Source organism: Nerophis ophidion, linkage group LG09 (assembly GCF_033978795.1).
Source record: "Nerophis ophidion isolate RoL-2023_Sa linkage group LG09, RoL_Noph_v1.0, whole genome shotgun sequence".
NCBI classification, from domain to species: Eukaryota; Metazoa; Chordata; class Actinopteri; order Syngnathiformes; family Syngnathidae; genus Nerophis; species Nerophis ophidion.
The window spans coordinates 59,075,200-59,091,971 of record NC_084619.1 but is presented as its reverse complement, the minus strand read 5'-3'; the positions used below and the strand labels follow the sequence as shown (position 1 = coordinate 59,091,971).

General features: G+C 38.8%; 1 protein-coding gene across 3 annotated transcripts in view; it reads right to left on the bottom strand.

Annotated features, from left to right (window-relative positions):
* lnpk (lunapark, ER junction formation factor) overlaps window positions 1-16,772 on the bottom strand; it is a 27,076-nt gene extending 10,304 nt beyond the window's left edge. For 2 of the 3 annotated variants that reach the window (XM_061911365.1, XM_061911366.1), the window contains exons 1-15: window positions 16,594-16,772; window positions 14,386-14,458; window positions 11,841-11,882; window positions 10,332-10,382; window positions 10,113-10,249; window positions 9,952-10,010; window positions 8,711-8,751; window positions 8,548-8,631; window positions 6,108-6,159; window positions 5,728-5,838; window positions 4,860-4,952; window positions 4,615-4,720; window positions 4,446-4,516; window positions 2,095-2,256; window positions 1,693-1,776 (exon numbers count right to left, since the gene is read on the bottom strand). In XM_061911365.1, coding sequence (XP_061767349.1) covers window positions 1,693-1,776; window positions 2,095-2,256; window positions 4,446-4,516; window positions 4,615-4,720; window positions 4,860-4,952; window positions 5,728-5,838; window positions 6,108-6,159; window positions 8,548-8,631; window positions 8,711-8,751; window positions 9,952-10,010; window positions 10,113-10,249; window positions 10,332-10,382; window positions 11,841-11,882; window positions 14,386-14,415 — 1,123 coding nt within the window. In that variant the 5' untranslated portion in view covers window positions 14,416-14,458; window positions 16,594-16,772. The remainder of the gene's footprint in view (window positions 1-1,692; window positions 1,777-2,094; window positions 2,257-4,445; window positions 4,517-4,614; window positions 4,721-4,859; window positions 4,953-5,727; window positions 5,839-6,107; window positions 6,160-8,547; window positions 8,632-8,710; window positions 8,752-9,951; window positions 10,011-10,112; window positions 10,250-10,331; window positions 10,383-11,840; window positions 11,883-14,385; window positions 14,459-16,593) is intronic. The other variant, XM_061911367.1, reaches the window with a different exon arrangement.

The following is a 16,772-nucleotide window of genomic DNA, read 5'->3' as shown; positions in this document are numbered from 1 at the left end:
TTTACAAAACCAGGAGGAGATATAACATCAAATGTATGTCTTTATACAACAAAAATAACCAATTAACACAGTGTTGAATTTCAGGTGGATTAAAAATGGCTATGTAACCCCACCTTCCGCCCGAATGCAGCTGGGATAGGCTCCAGCACCCCCGCGACCCCAAAAGGGACAAGCGGTAAAAAACGGATGGATGGATGTAGCGGTAAAAAATGGATGGATGGATGTAATATAAAGACATTTAATCAATCACAATCACCAGTAATTCAGTTTGATCTGAACAGGTGATTAGGATCTATAGACACTTTGTGCACAAAATATATGTTTTATTTTAAAAAATACAATTCTAAATCAAAAATATTTGTATGTAAAAAAAATAACCTAGAGATGAAAAAAAAAACATCACAAATAATGATAAAAAATGAGAAGAAAAAAAATGTTTTCATTTAAAAGAACAGGAATTACCCTTCTTAGGATAAAAAATATATATAAATAATACAGAAAAAAAAAATACATTTTTTTTTTTAATTACTGTTTTTGGAGTAAAAACAATAAATAATGTTAATTAAAAAACGGATTTAACATTTGTGTTTTATTTAAAAAAAAAAATTAAAAAAAGAATTACCCTTCCTAGGATAAAAAAAAAATCAATAATGTTGTTAAAAAAATACTAATGATTTTTTTTACAAAAATGAATGACCCTTTTTGGGGTGGAAAAAATCATAAATTATATTGATTAAAAAAAAAGTGATTTGTAAAAAAAAAAAAAAAAAAAAAAAGTATGACCCTCCTTAGGATTATAAAAATAATACAAATGATTCTAAAAAAAAAGGAAATACCCTTCTTAGAATAAAAATTAAAACATAAAATCTGGATTAAAGAAAATGAAAAAAAATAAACCGTATTTCCTTGAATTGCCGCCGGGGCGCTAATTAATTTAAAACCTCCTCTCACTCCTGCGCTTACCAAAGGCATGCGGTAAAAGTAAGCATGTGCTAATTATTTTAAAACCTCTTCTCACTCCGGCACTTCCCAAAGGCATGCGGTAAAAGTAAGCATGTGCTAATTATTTTAAAACCTCTTCTCACTCCGGCACTTCCCAAAGGTATGCAGTAAAAATGTATGCGATTTCAAATGGCCGGTATTGAAATCAGCCTCCTCCATTTTGAAAATTATGACAGGGGACGTGTCACTCGTGACGTCACGAGTTTGACCAGGGGGTGATACCAAGCACGCGCTAATTATTTTGGGAAGCGAGTTTGACCCGGCAGTAATTCAAGGCAGGCGCATACTATATGCCCTGTGGCAATTCAAGGAAATACGGTATATTAAAATAAATAATTACCCTTCTTAGGATAAAAAAAATAAAAATACAAATGATTAATTACTTCAAGAAAAATAAACTTTAGAATAAAAATAAATACTATGGATTAAAAAAACAGATCATTAAAAAAACAGATAATACAAGCCTGGTCTAAACAACTGATGCAGTTTTTCCTAATCATTAGGGCAGCATATATTTGGTGCACGCAGTGAGTGTGTTATTAGCAGCACCATGGGGTCGTTGCGTCACATTACAGATTCTACAAACAGGGAAAGGTTGTGGAGATGATTGGATCAAATCAGCTGGGAAACAAGGAGAAAAGGAAGGAGCAGGAGGAGGAGGAGGAAGAAGTGGGCGGGACTGAGGGGAACCTGGACTGTGCAGGGCTCGATTCTGAGGGTTCTGCTGCTGGATCGGGAAACTGTGGACCAAATTCCACGGCGTTGGCGCCTTGGCTAAGAGGCAAGATGAGAGTTAGCTGAGAGGACACGATGAGTCTACTGTGTGCTGGCTCATACTCGTGTGAAGCACGTACAACAACCAGCGGGTGGAGGTGTAGGAGGCATGAAGGTTAGGAGACGGACGCAGCAGAACAATGTGAGAGTTCACTTTTTTAGCATTTACAACTAAAGCGTCATTTCAGTAGAGATCAGTGTGTCACTATTTTGCTCTTGTTGTTAAAATGTGTGAATAACCACATTTGAGCATTATCTGGCACAGCTATTTCATTCTTGCTGCTTCGCTGCATAATCTGATAGTATTTTCTTTATTACCTGCAGATGGGGGGGCGCTCTCCTCCGCGTCGGACTGCGGCGGCCCCGGGGATCGTGGCTCGGCCCGCAGCTTCCTCTCGTAGCTGAACTCGGGCAGCCGGGGGGCCTGAGGTCGCGTCTTCCTTGCTGGATTCAGGAAGTAGCAATAGGCACAACGGAATGCTGGCGAGAGAAAATAAATATCTTCAACAGGGGGTCCGCAAAGCTGTTAGCTGTTGGGTCTTAAAACATTGCACTGATTGGACCTTTTCATATACGGAATATTATTTTCCCACAAATGTAAAAGTTTCTTAATGCGTTGATCCAACACACTGCAGTGTTTTTAAGAGGTATTGGTATTTACACCATACTCATTGTTCCTTGCAATGTCCCAGTTAAAACATAAAACTACTAAATTAACGTATTCAAGTTAGCGATTAGCGCTGTAGTTATTAGCGCTGTAGTTGCCAGCTAGCAACTAATGTGCCAAATGTTAGATAGCTATTAGCGCTCTATTTGCCGGCGAGCTTTACTGTGCCAGTTGCCAGCTGGCGGTTAGCGCTCTGGTTGCCAGCTAGCGTTTAGCGCTGTAGTTTCCAGCTGGCGATTATTACGCCAATTGCCAGCTAGCGATTATTGCTCCAGTTGCCAGTTAGCGATTTGCAAACTAGTTGGCAGCTAGCAATTAGCACCCTAGTTGCCAGCTAGCGATTAACAGTATAGTTACTAGCTTACGATCAAGTACTCTAGTTGCCAGCTAGCAATTAAAGCACCAGTTGCCAGCTAGCGATTAGTGCTCTAGTGGCCAGCTAGCATTTAGCGCTGTAGTTTCCAGCTCGCAATTACTGCGCCAATTACCAGTTAGCGATTTGCAGACTAGTCAACAACAAGCAATTAGCACACTAGTTGCCAGCTAGCGATTAACGGTATAGTTACTAGCTTATGATCAAGCACTCTCATTGCCAGCTAGCGATTACTGCCCCAGTTGCCAGCCAGCGATTAGTGCTAAGGTGGTTAGCTAACGTTTAACACTGTAGTTTTCAGCTTGCGATTACTGCGCCAATTGCCAGCTAGCGATTAGTGCGCTAGTTGCCAGTTAGCAATTTGCAAACTAGTTGCCAGCTAGCAATTAGCACCCTAGTTGCCAATTAGCGATTACCAGTATAGTTACTAGCTTACGATCAAGTGCTCTATGTGCCAGCTAGCGATTACTACGCCAGTTGCCAGCTAGCGATTAGTGCTCCAGTTCAGTGGTTCTCAAATGGGGGTACGCGTACCCCTGGGGGTACTTGAAGGTATGCCAAGGGGTACGTGAGATTTTAAAAAAATATTATAAAAATAGCAAGAATTAAAAAATCCCTTATAAATATATTTATTGAATAATACTTCAACATAATATGAATGTAAGTTTATAAACTGTGAAAAGAAATGCAACAATGCAATATTCAGTGTTGACATTTTTTGTGGTCATGTTCCATAAATATTGATGTTAAAGATTTATTTTTTTGTGAATTAATGTTTAGAATTAAGTTAATGAATCCAGATGGATCTATATTACAATCCCCAAAGAGGGCACTTGTGTGTGTAGAAATCTTTATTTATGATTGAATCACTTTTTTATTTTTCAACAAGTTTTTAGTTATTTATATATATATTTTTTCCCAAATAGTTCAGGAAAGACCACTGAGCAATATTTTGCACTGTTATACAATTTAATTAATCAGAGACTGATGACATAGTGCTGTATTTTACTTCTTTATCTTTTTTTTTCAACCAAAAAGGCTTTTCTCTGATTAGGGGGTACTTGAATTAAAAAAATGTTCACAGGGGGTAGTACATCACTGAAAAAAGGTTGAGAACCACTGCTCTAGTGCAGTGGTCCCCAACCACTCGATTGGTACCGGGCCGCAGAATCATTTTTTATTTTTTTTTATATTAAATCAACATGAAAAACACAAGATACGCTTACAATTAGTGTACCAACCCCAAAAAAACTCCCTCTTTCATGAGAAAAAATAAAATAAAATAAAATAAAAAAACAATGGCAATAAAAATAATTCTGATTATGATTCTGAAATGTGTTAGCAACTGCTATGAAAATGAAAAGGGCTACAAATCAATAAGCGCTGCTTATTCCTAATTTTTTTCGGACAGGTTGTGAGGAGAAACTGGAACTTTGTAATGTATCATATTGAATTTGTATACATGTTTGAAATAAACTTTAACCATTAAACAAGATGGAGGCAGCTTGAACATGTACCAGATTTTAGCTAGTCCCATCGGCTCCTCAGTTCAACCAGAGCCTGGACAAATTGTATTCCACTTGTACTCCTCGCACTGTGTTCTCTTTCTTATTGTGATGCTGTTCTTACCAAGGTATTCAAACTCTTCTTTCAGAGCCATGCCATTGTGGGAGAAACACTGCTGACAGATTAGGGCGTATCTGCGGGAAAGAAGAAGTGTTATCAGCCATTTGGCTGCACGGACAATCGCTGCTGAACCGCCGCATGTTGTGAATACGCTGCTTACAGCATGCATTACCTGTTCTGTGGTCCATCTCCGACCAGGTACTCAACCACTCGGTCCAAAGCACCCCTTTCTCTGGGCAGAACGGGTCTTGAAAGAGGAGGACCGGGAGGATGCAGGCCTGCAAAAAAATAGCACACGACACTGTTTCCAGGCGGAAACATGCTGAGGTTGCAGCATCTCCTCTAATTGCCATCATTCACCATCTTCGCATGGGGTAATTGAGAAAACATTTGGAAAAAAAAGCCAAAGTTGCTTACCCACACCTGGTATAGGGGAGTAGGGCGACCTGGGCATCGCCCCCGGCTGGGCAGAGGCAGACATGGCCGCTCTCTCAGGTGGTCCCCCTGGAGCTGAGAAAAGGACATGTTCCGGAACGGGAGTAACACTGAACATCTTTGTCAAATGGAGTTGGACTTCTGGTTTGCTTTTCCACCAAGATGGATGACTGACACAGGTTCTAGAACAGGGGTGTCAAAACCTTTAACTTTCGGTCTCTCCTCAAGTTTGGTGCTGAGAACCCAAAAGGGTCTCAGTCATAATTTTTTTTTTAAACAAGGTATATTTCAGTTGTTATTTATAACACTCAAATTTATGGATCGGGGGTGTCCAAACTACGGCCCGTCAGCCTCTTCCATTATTAAAATGTATTAGAAAATTGCATCTTCAAAATTGGCGATAACCATACCATACATACAGGGGTAGGTGTTGTGAAGTAATTGGAGCCTTGAATAGGTCAATCATTCATTACAACATTGATTTTGATTCATTATTATGTTTTGAGCAATGACAGTTTTAAAGAAAAAGTCAGCCTGCATGGCAGCTTTGTGTCGTTGAGTCAACATTGCAACTTTTTCTTGTATTTCATCTTTTGGACCCCGACTTAAACAAGTTAAAAAACGTATTCGGGTGTTACCATTTAGTGGTCAATCGTACGGAATATGTACTGTACTGTGCAATCTACTAATAAAAGTTTCAGTCAATCAATCAATCAATTGTTCCACTTTCTTTTGTTTTTCTTTTTGTTACAGTAGTTTTATAATGTGTTGCGGAACGTTAAAATATAAGCGGCAGGCCCTTTTCACACCCCTGTTCTATACGCTCGGTGGCTGCTTGGCGTCCACATACCTACAGGTGTGGCCCTAAGCCCCGGTGAGGTTCGAGCCCCATGCTGGGGAGTCATCACTACGCCGGCTGGGGTACCCGGGGGTCTCATGGCCACGCCCCGCTGGCGGATGTCTGCGAAAAGGAGAAGACGTGTAAAGCTGCAGCCTGATACGTTATTAGTTTACAAACAATAACAACAAGCAATATAAAGTGGAACATTTTAGCTTTCCTTGATTTTGTGAATCTTTTTTTTTTTATTCACATTCAAAAGCCATCCACTAAGAACTCAAATGTTGGCACTCTTTAGAAATAAGAACACAGTGAACTAGGACTTGATGAGGTCCTTACATTACATTACGCAGAGAAATTTTGTATATTTGTATATGTGGTACATGTCCTACCTTGTCCAGGCCTGGGGGTCATCGGAGGTTGTACTGGGGTGGACTCCAGCTCCTGAATAATAGATATAGTGACATATAAGTATGTCACAAGCTAGACGTATAGAATAATTGAACAATACTGTGGTCTAAAACAGCACATTTGTCATATCTACAGCTGCATGTTACCAAACACGCAAAGTCTCCAAGGCACAAGCATTAGAAAGTTTTCAGTAACAAACGTGTCCGCATCCTTCGACATAGCACGTCAAGAGTTTGAATCAAGAATAATTGTGACAGCGAAGTGTCGCCAAAAAATTACCAATACACTTCAACTTAAAAGGGTTCCAATTTTGCAAAACCAACTTTTTTTGGGGAAACTACGACTTTAGTGACCAATTTTGCCATAGTTACATCAAAATACAGGAAAAACACGCACTCTCCAAAAAACGTAATAAAACAAAAAAAAATATGTGCGAGGCAAAAAGTGTACTTAAGGAAAAAGCACTAGTGTCCTTCTAATTATTTTAATATAAACTGCAAAGGCGCTACCAATCACAGACCGGTTTCGACAAGGTGTTCGTCAGTGTGCAATTTTTTAACAGGAATCGATGCATTTAAATAGTCACAGCTGTGGTCAATCAATTGATGTAATAAATCAAAAACAATTTCAAAAATGAAAGTGCACAAATGGACAAAATGGAAGATTGTACAAAATACATCAAAGACTCAGGACAGTTTCATAGGAAAATAAAGTTAAAAAAAAAGTGTGGACAACCATTATATAACATATCTCTATATAATAATATATATTGTGAAGGGTTAACTGAAGAGCTTCACGCAACGCCGCCATTTTCACTCAGTGGTTTGAAAACGGTCCGTGAAACATTATCGGCCAAGTTTTGAACAACCATCACATGTTATGTGGACCACAAGGAAGTCTTTTAAATGTAGAAAAATAAAATAGTACGACCCCTTTTAAGACTGTTAGAAATAAATAGGTAAGTGTTTCTCATACTTTTTTATCTATCTTTATCTATGGTTTTCATTTATATTTTATTTTTTTTAATTATATATTTTAACTTTCTATTTTTTCATACTTTGTAGCACTTTGAGATTTTAACAAATGTAAAGTATGTTACAAATGTAATTCATTATAATTATTATTATTACTACAATTACTTACCATTTTTTTTTTTTTTTTTTTTTCCAAGATGGCGCTACTGTAGTGGCTGCTGTAGGCAGGAGCTCTGTGCTCTTGTGTCATCCTTTTGTGTTTCCCTCTTGTTTTCATGTGTTATTATATTTTTTTGCAGTTTGGTCCGGGACCCTTTGGGACTGTGTGACAAGGGGTGTCACTATCGTGACCTCTGTGGTGCTTTTTTTGTGGACTTTTGGATCTGCCTCCCGGGAGCCTTTTGGCCATGGAGACCAGCTGCAGGGTCTCTGCTACACCGGAGTCTGTTTGGATGTACTGGAGGAGATGCGGATGAGGGGACAGGACTGTGGAGCTAGCACTGAGCTACTGGGACGGAGAGGCTTCGCGGTGTCTTGACTGGGTGAGCAGGTGTCGGACACCTCAGTCACCTTGGACGTATCCTCGCTCATCCATGCGGACTGGACACTGGCCGAGAGTGGAGTCGGCTGTCTTGGTTGCCTTGTTGGGTCTGCTTCTGTCTCTGGCCATGCTCCCTCCACCCCAGCAGACGATGGCGTGCAACACCGCAGAGGCCACTACAGTGGATATGTTTATTTTACTTTTTATTCATAGCTGTATGTAGAAGTATCTGCTGCTTTAATGTCTTTAATGTCCTCTGTGTTCTTTGATGTTTGATGTTTCCCTCTTACACACATGGAAGAGGGATGTGTACTATGGCTATGAGTTGTTGTTTGTTTGTTTTTTTTTGTTTGTTTTTTTCCCTTGGACTCAGTCTGCACCCCCACTCCAGGGCTTAGGCTAAGACCGATTTTTAAATTTTATTTTAATCTTCTATTTTTTTCTTCCCCCCCCCAACCCCCCACCCCCTTGTTTACCTGTATGTCATCTTTTTTGTAAGGGGCGCTGGAAGCCGGCAGACCCGTCAGCGATCCTGTTCTGTCTCCCTGTAATGTTTGTCTGATCTTGAATGGGATTGTGCTGAAAATTGTAATTTTCCTGAAGGAACTCTCCTGACAGAATAAATAAAGTACTATCTAATCTATCTAATCATTCTTCTGTGTTTGACTCATTTTACATGATGAAACCATTTCTAGCATTTCACACTACAAAATAATAAAATTATGCATAAATTCCTGCTGATAATGTATCAGATCAATACCGATATCGGCCAACACGCAATGCTCCAATATCGGTATTGCATTGGGAGTGAACAAGTTGTAGTGGGACACCTCAACAAATAAGTGCAAGTTGACCACAAAACATATCTAATAAATTCACATGAATCGAGAAGCAAGCAGAACTTACCAAGTTCTTCTTTGCTTCCGGGTCAAAGCGTTCCAGTATGACTTTGGCATTTTTGTACGTCTCCGTTTCTTTCACTTCTTCCAGCTGGAAACACAAAGCAGGAAAACTCGATTACTTACAGGCAACATGTTCGCGGGGAAACATCAGTGTGAGGAGGACTCACTATCTTTTTTTTGGTAGCCTTCAATTCTTCTAATGTGTCGCCTAAAGAAGACAGAAAAAAAAAAAAAAGATGTATTTTTGGGCTATTTCTCCCATTTGATGCTATTTGCATCCCAGATAAATAACATGTGTGAATTGAGTATTGTATTACCAGAAATTCCGTCGTATAAGTCGTTACTTATACAGGTGTGTATATTGTAGCGTCCCGGAAGAGTTAGTGCTGCAAGGGTTTCTGGGTATTTGTTTTGTTGCGTTTGTTGTGCTACGGTGCGGATGTTCTCCTGAAATGTGTTTGACAATCTTGTTTGGTGTGGGTTCACAGTGTGGCGCATATTTGTAACAGTGTTAAAGTTGTTTATACGGTCACCCTGAGTGTGACCTGTATGGCTGTTGATCAAGTATGCTTTGCATTCACTTGTTAGTGTGAAAAGCCACACATATATCTTAATTTTCCTGAAGGAACTCTCCTGAAGGAATCAAAAAAGTACTATCTAGCTATATAATGTGACTGGGCCGGCACGCAAAGGCAGTGCCTTTAAGGTTTATTGGCGCTCTGTACTTCTCCCTACGTGCGTTTTAAAAAGTCATGGATTTTACTTTTTGAAACCAATACCAATAATTTAGAAACCGATACCAATAGTTTCCGATATTACATTTTAAAGCATTTATTGGCTGCTAATACCGGCAGTCCGATATTAACGGACATCTCTAATCTGGGGCCTACAGTCCAGTGGTAAGACCGTTGGGGTTTGGTTGATGCCAAAAAAGTACCAGATTTGGTACCCATCCCTACTAAGATCTCACCAGTGGGTGGGCACGGGCTGTAGGCAAACACACGTGGACAAGACAGCTGTCGTGATTGCAATCTATAAAGCCAATCACAGCTATGTTTCATCTGGCTCCATGCAAAGAATCAACCGCGACAACAAAATAACGCTACTAAACTTGATAGTTGACACTGTTACCTGATTGGCTGTAAGCAAGACACACCCACTAATCAGTGATCACTTCCTGCGTTGCTCAGTTACCAGAGAGTGAGTGCCTGTTCATTCAACCAACCTTGCTCTGCAACTTCCGCTTTCTTCCAAAAAAGAAAAACAATAATAAACGTTTTATCGAACGCATTGTTTTATGATATGGTTGCGTGTCTATCGCGATATATATTGATATCGTTTCATCGCCTAGCCATGGTATTGTCATATTTACATGGTCAATAATTGCAGTGAAGGGCTGAACACTTACTGTTTCTCTCAGTGCGTTTGGAAAAGAGAAAGATCAGAAACTTCCTGATAAACCACACCCTGTTGGAGAGAAAGAGAAACACGTCGGACCAAAGCCCGTATACTACTCAACATGAGGTCTGAGTGACTTGTCACGGTGCCGCGGAGGCCACATATACTTACAGCGCAGGGTATATGAAGAAGGGTAGGGCCATGGCTAGTCTGTGCAGCCATGGCTCAGGCAGGTAGAGGCAGTAGACCACCAGGCAGGTCAGCAGGTACAAGATGGACGAGTAGATGAGCAGCCGTCCCACCCAGAGCTGCGAAACCACACAAAACCGTTGACGGGGTCAAGAAGACATTCGATTCCAAAAGTGCCTTTAAGGTGGTGAGGACTTTTACCTTTTGAAGTCGCTGGTTTTTGGCTTGAAACTCTTCCAGGTTTGTAATCTCCTGCAAGGAGAGCAAATGGAAAGATTCAAAGGTCATTTGGAAAAAGACAGCGTTCAAGTACCGTATTTTTCGGAGTATAAGTCGCACCTACTGAAAATGCATTATAAAGAAGGAAAAAAACATATATAAGTCGCACTGGAGTATAAGTCGCATTTTTGGGTGGAAATGTATTTGATAAAACCCAACACCAAGAATAGACATTTGAAAGGCAATTTAAAATAAATAAAAAATAGTGAACAACAGGCCGAATAAGTGTATGTTATGTGACACATACCAACGGAGAAGGTGCCTGGTATGTTAACGTAACATATTATGGTAAGAGTCATTCAAATAACTATAACATTTAGAACATGCTAAAAGTTTACCAAACAATTTGTCACTCCTAATTGCTAAATCCGATGAAATCTTATACGTCTAGTCTCTTACGTGAATGAGCTAAATAATATTATTTGATATTTTACGGTAATGTGTTAATAATTTCACTCATAAGTCGTTCCTGAGTACAAGTCGCACCCCCGGCCAAACTATTAAAAAAACTGCTACTTTTAGTCCGAAAAATACAGTACACCTACCGTATATTCGGGACTATAAACTGCTACCTTTTTTCCCCCAGTGTTAAACCCTGCGGCTTATACAAAGGTGCGGCAAAGAAATAAAACAATACATTAAATGATCCACTTTCACTAACTGTTCAAACTCAAAGTGTTTACAAAGTACTAAGAAGAAAAATCTAAATAAACATCTTAAACTGTTTATTTCTTATTTCTCATCTCAAAGGATGAAAAGAGACATCAATGACTTTGTTTTGTTTGATCAGCTGTTTTATTGCTGTCGTAGGAACCATTAATGTATGTTATTCTCATTTCACAATGCACCGGTAATATCTGCGGCTAATATATGAACAAAAAAATTCTTAGTTTATAGTGGGTGGGGCGTATATACCAGTGCGGCTTATATTCCGGAAAATACGGTCGGTCAAGTTTGTTAAAATGTGATAAAGGTGCTGCTCTCTAACTAACCTTATTGCATTTGTGGCCGGTTTGCATCAACACATACTAACAATTGTATTACATTTGTTTTTTTTAATAAAAAATATTCACTATCAGTGGCCTCGTGGTTAGAGTGTCCGCCCTGAGATCGGTAGGTTGTGAGTTCAAACCCCTGCCGAGTCATACCAAGTATAAAAAACGGGATCCATTACCTCCCTGTTTGGCACTCAGCATCAAGGGTTGGAATTGGTGGTAAAAATCACCAAAAATGATTCCCGGGCGTGGCCACCGCTGCTGCCCACTGCTCCCCTCACCCCCCACGGGGTGAACAAGGGGATGGGTCAAATGCAGAGGACAAATTTCACCAAACCATGTGCGTGTGTGACATTCATTGGTACTTTAACTTTAACGTAACTAACAAAGATGACAATGGTGAGCCCTGAGTTGAGGACAGGAGATCAATCAGTACCTTGTCCAGGTTCTCCAGCTGCTCCACAGTGGTAGGTTTGGTCTTCAAGAAAAACAAAAAACATCTGAACATTGAACGCTCATTTACTGTCACAGTAAGTCATGAAAGAAGCAAAAAGTAGTTATAAGGGAAACGCAACACACAAACAGCCCTGCATTGGACCTAGACTTCCAACACAAATTCCAATGGTTTGGAGTTAAGTTGAGCAGTGCTAGCCAATGAGCTATAATCACTAACATTTTTATTGGCCAAGTATGTTTAACATACAAGGCATTTGACTTGGTAGCCTGTGCTCTCTCGTCACTGGTTTGAAGGCTTGCGAGGTGAATATGTGTCAACCGCAATGATTTTTATTGACATCATACTTTGGAACCGATTGACTGGGGGTCGTTTGTACTTAGCTATTGAGCTGGATGTTAGACTTTCATTTAAGACACCAAAAGGGCTGGTGTTCAGGTTTCGTAACAAATAGAATGCCGTTTTCCATTGTCACTACACACATGCACAAGGAGTTAAAAAGGAAACGGCACAATTTTGTTAAATGTTGTCTATCATTCACAATCATTATGTAAGACAAGAACACATGTTTTTGTTTTTAATGCATTCTAACTTGTAAGAAAACATTACCAAAAGTCAACTAACAGTGGAGATCACGAGATTTGCTGTATTCCGCCAATGAAGCACTCTAAAATAACATCCATCAAGGTTTTATATACATACTGTAAGTATATATCCATCCATCCATCCATTTATCTTCTTCCGCTTATCCGAGGTCGGGTTGCGGGGGCAGCAGCCTAAGCAGTTGACGTATTTTGCTCATTTTAAGCATACAGTGGCGCATTATCTTTATACAATGTTTAAGTTTATATGTAGACTGCAGGGATTTTGAAATAATATTTTTATACGGATGTTATGTGGAAAAATACCGGTATTTGTGCTTTCAATTGAATGTGTAGAGGCCCTTTTCAAAGTACGTTTTTCTTGCTTCTCTTACTAAATTAATTTTAATGAGTATGTATAAGAAAGTTTTTTTATATTATGTAACATAATGTAAACCATGATGTTTCTTTCTATATTTTTTGTTTCATGTACTGTATGTCTATTTTGGACGACAGAGTCTGCATCAAAACATTCGCTTTTTCACTCAACTACAATACTACAAATCATTGCATAGTTGATGAGAGACAACAAAGACTACTTTGGGAAAAATTATGATCCGGAAACTTATACTTTTGATCCTGAATTTAAGGAGGATGATCCACAAGTTTTAAAAGCTGTGTGCTGAACTGATTCACTTTGAGTGAAACACTAAACATCATGTCCAATCTCCCTTTATATTCATTACAACTGGCTTTTGAGAGCGTGGAATGACATTGAAGCACTCTTGTGATTGTAGCCAAAGGGCGCCACACTAAGCATCAGAGTAAAATGTTAAAACAGGACTCGACAGCTACATTTTACATTTGAAACATTCTCAGTACATTTACCTTTTCCTTTAAAAAATGCAAAACAGGGAAAACACCAGTTTCTTAAGATTTTTTCTGATATTTTTTGCACACCACTGTTCATGTGCGGACCAGTAGTATGTGTGGGTTAATACTGTTCACATTCAATAATAAAAGTAAATATTGAACAGACTGAATGGCTTCACGGTAACTCGCTGGAATATAAAGACAATATAACATACATCCATAAATGTGGACGCATATGCAAAAGTGCAATATATTTATCTGTACAGTAATCCATTTATTTATATCTGCACCATATTGCATTTTCATCCTGCACTACCATGAGCTAATGCAGTGGTCCTCAACCTTTTTTCAGTGATGTACCCCGTGTGAACATTTATTTAATTCAAGTACCCCCTTAATCAGAGCAAAGCAGGTTTGGTTGAAAAAAAGAGATAAAGAAATAAAATACTGCACTCTGTCATCAGTTTCTGATTTATTAAATTGTATAACAGTGCAAAATATTGCTCATTTATAGTGGTCTTTCTTGAACTATTTGGAAAAAAAGATATAAAAATAACTAAAAACTTGTTGAAAAATAAACAAGTGATTCAAAGATAAATAAAGATTTCTACACATAGAAATAATCATCAACTTAAAGTGCCCTCTTTGGGGATTGTAATAGAGATCCAACTGGATTCATCAACTTCATTCTAAACATTTCTACAAAAAAAAAGAAATCTTTAACATGAATATTTATGGAACATGTCCACAAAAAATATAGCTGTCAACACTGAATATTGCATTGTTGCATTTCTTTTCACAGTTTATGAACTTACATTCATATTTTGTTGAAGTAATATACAATAAATATATTTATAAAGGGTTTTTAAATTGTTGCTATTTTTAGAATATTTTAAAAAAATCTCACGTACCCCTTGCCATACCTTCAAATACCCCCAGGGGTACGCGTACCCCTAATGCAACGAAATGTCCTTCTTATCTGTACTGCAAAGTTAAAATTTAAATGACAATAAAAGAAAGTCTAAGTCTAATGATGAGTGGACACTATAACCAGATATTGCACAGCACATTACCTTTTTCCATCGCGATATCACTGCCCCCATATCTGCACGACACAGCAGGCGCCTTGTTGGTACTTCAAGCTTACTGTGGAACAGAAAGAAAAGCTGTGTTAAGTTTGCGGTACATGCATGCTGCTTATGTTTAACGCCCGACCGGATTTTAAGCAAGCTGCCCGTGGGAAAGACGGACACAATGGTCTCCCTTGTTGTTGGAACACTCACAGAGCATTATTACACAAATATACATGAGTGTAACATTGAAGCATAAACAATTGGATTAACAGTTGAAGTAGTGTCAAATCAATGACCTTTTTTTTTTTTTTATCTTTAATGATCTTATAGCGAGACAACAGAGTTCACAACGCTAACATTGTTTTTTCATTGCATGCACACTATATTAAACACGTGCCATGTTAAGCAATATTGTAGCTGAGGGTTGCTGTATTATACAGCAAAGCTATATGGGTTAGGGTTATTCTACAAATTTGCTACAAAAGTTTCCATATAAGTTGGGAAATTGAGTTAGATGTAAATATAAACGAATACAATGATTTGCAAATCATTTTCAACCCATATTCAATTGAGTATGCTACAAAGACAACATATTTGAAGTTATAACTGATAATTAAAAAAAATTGTTCCAAATAATCATTAACTTTAGAATTTGATGCCAGCAACACGTGACAATGGAAGTTGGGAAAGGTGGCAATAAATACTGATAAAGTTCAGAAATACTAATCAAACATTTATTTGGAACACCCCACAGGTGTGCAGGCTAATTGGGAACAGGTGGGTGCCATGATTGGGTATAAAAGCAGCTTCCATTAAAAGCTAAGTAATTCACAAACAAGGATAGGACGAAGGTCACCAATTTGTAAGCAAATTGTTGAACAGTTTTAGAACAACATTTCTCAACGAGCTATTGCAAGGAATTTAGGGATTTTACCATTTACGGTCCGTAAAATCCTCTAAAGGTTCAGAGAATCTGGAGAAATCACTGCACGTAAGTGATGATATTACGGACCTTTGATCCCTGAGGATCAAAAACCGACATCAGTGTGTAAAGGATATCACCACATGGGCTCAGGAACACTTCATAAAACCACTGTCAGTAACTAGTTGGTCGCTACATCTGTAAGTGCAAGTTAAAACTCTGCTATGCAAAGCGAAAGCCATTTATCAACAATACCAAGGAACGTCGCCGGCTTTGCTGGGCCCGAGATCATCTAAGATGGACTGATGCAAAGTGGTAAAGTGTTCTGTGGTCTGACGAGTCTAAATTTCAAATTATATTTGGAAACTGTGGACGTGGTGTCCTCCAGAACAAAGAGGAAAATAACCATCCGGGTTGTTATAGGCGCAAAGTTCAAAAGCCAGCATCTGTGATGGTATGGGGGTGTATTAGTGCCCAAGGCATGGGTAACTTACACATCTGTGAAGGCACCATTAATGCTGAAAGGTTCACACAGGTTTTGGAGCAACATATGTTGTCATCCAAGCAATGTTATCTTGGACGCCCTTGCTTATTTCAGCAAAACACTGCCAAGCCACATGATACAACAGCGTGGCTTCGTAGTAAAAGAGTGCGGGTACTGTGGAACGACTGAAGCTCTTCATAAAACAAGAATGGGAAAGAATTCCACTTTCAAAGCTTCAACAATTAGTTTCCTCAGTTCCCAAACATTTATTGAGTGTTGTTAAAAGAAAAGGTGATGTAACAGAGTGGTGAACATGCCCTTTCCCAACTACTTTGGCACGTGTTGCAGCCATGAAAATCTGAGTTAATTATCATTTGCAAAAAAAAGAAGTTTATGAGTTTGAACATCAAATTTCTTGTCTTTGTTGTACATTCAACTGAATATGGGTTGAAAATGATTTGCAAATCATTGTATTCCATTTATATTTACGTCTAACACAATTTCCCAAGTCATATGGAAACGGGGTTTGTATATGGGTTATATATATATATTGTGCTATATATAACAATAAGATTCATTGGCTTCCTATTAATAGTTCCACGGCTAGTATGATCGCTAGGAACACGGTATTAAATAACAATAAATATACTAGTTAGGATGTAAAGATATATTACGTTCGAAATGAAAGCAACTACGCCCTAAAACAAAGCTGTTTGCCAAATAGCTTGCGAGCTAAGTAGCTTTTTCATCAACAACAGACGTGCAGATTACTTTTAAAAAGTCTTCAACTGTGTTTACTCACATTCGTTGGTGTTTATGTGGTGTTTAGGCGCTCATTACGTCAAGTTAGAGTACGGGGAAAAGGCGAACGGGAGACTTTTAAAGCTTTGTTTTCGAGCTCCAGTACCAAAAAATGGGTTTGACAAGTCCGTCGGCGACGCGGGGCTATGACGTCATATGACGCGGGTGGACTCGCTCACC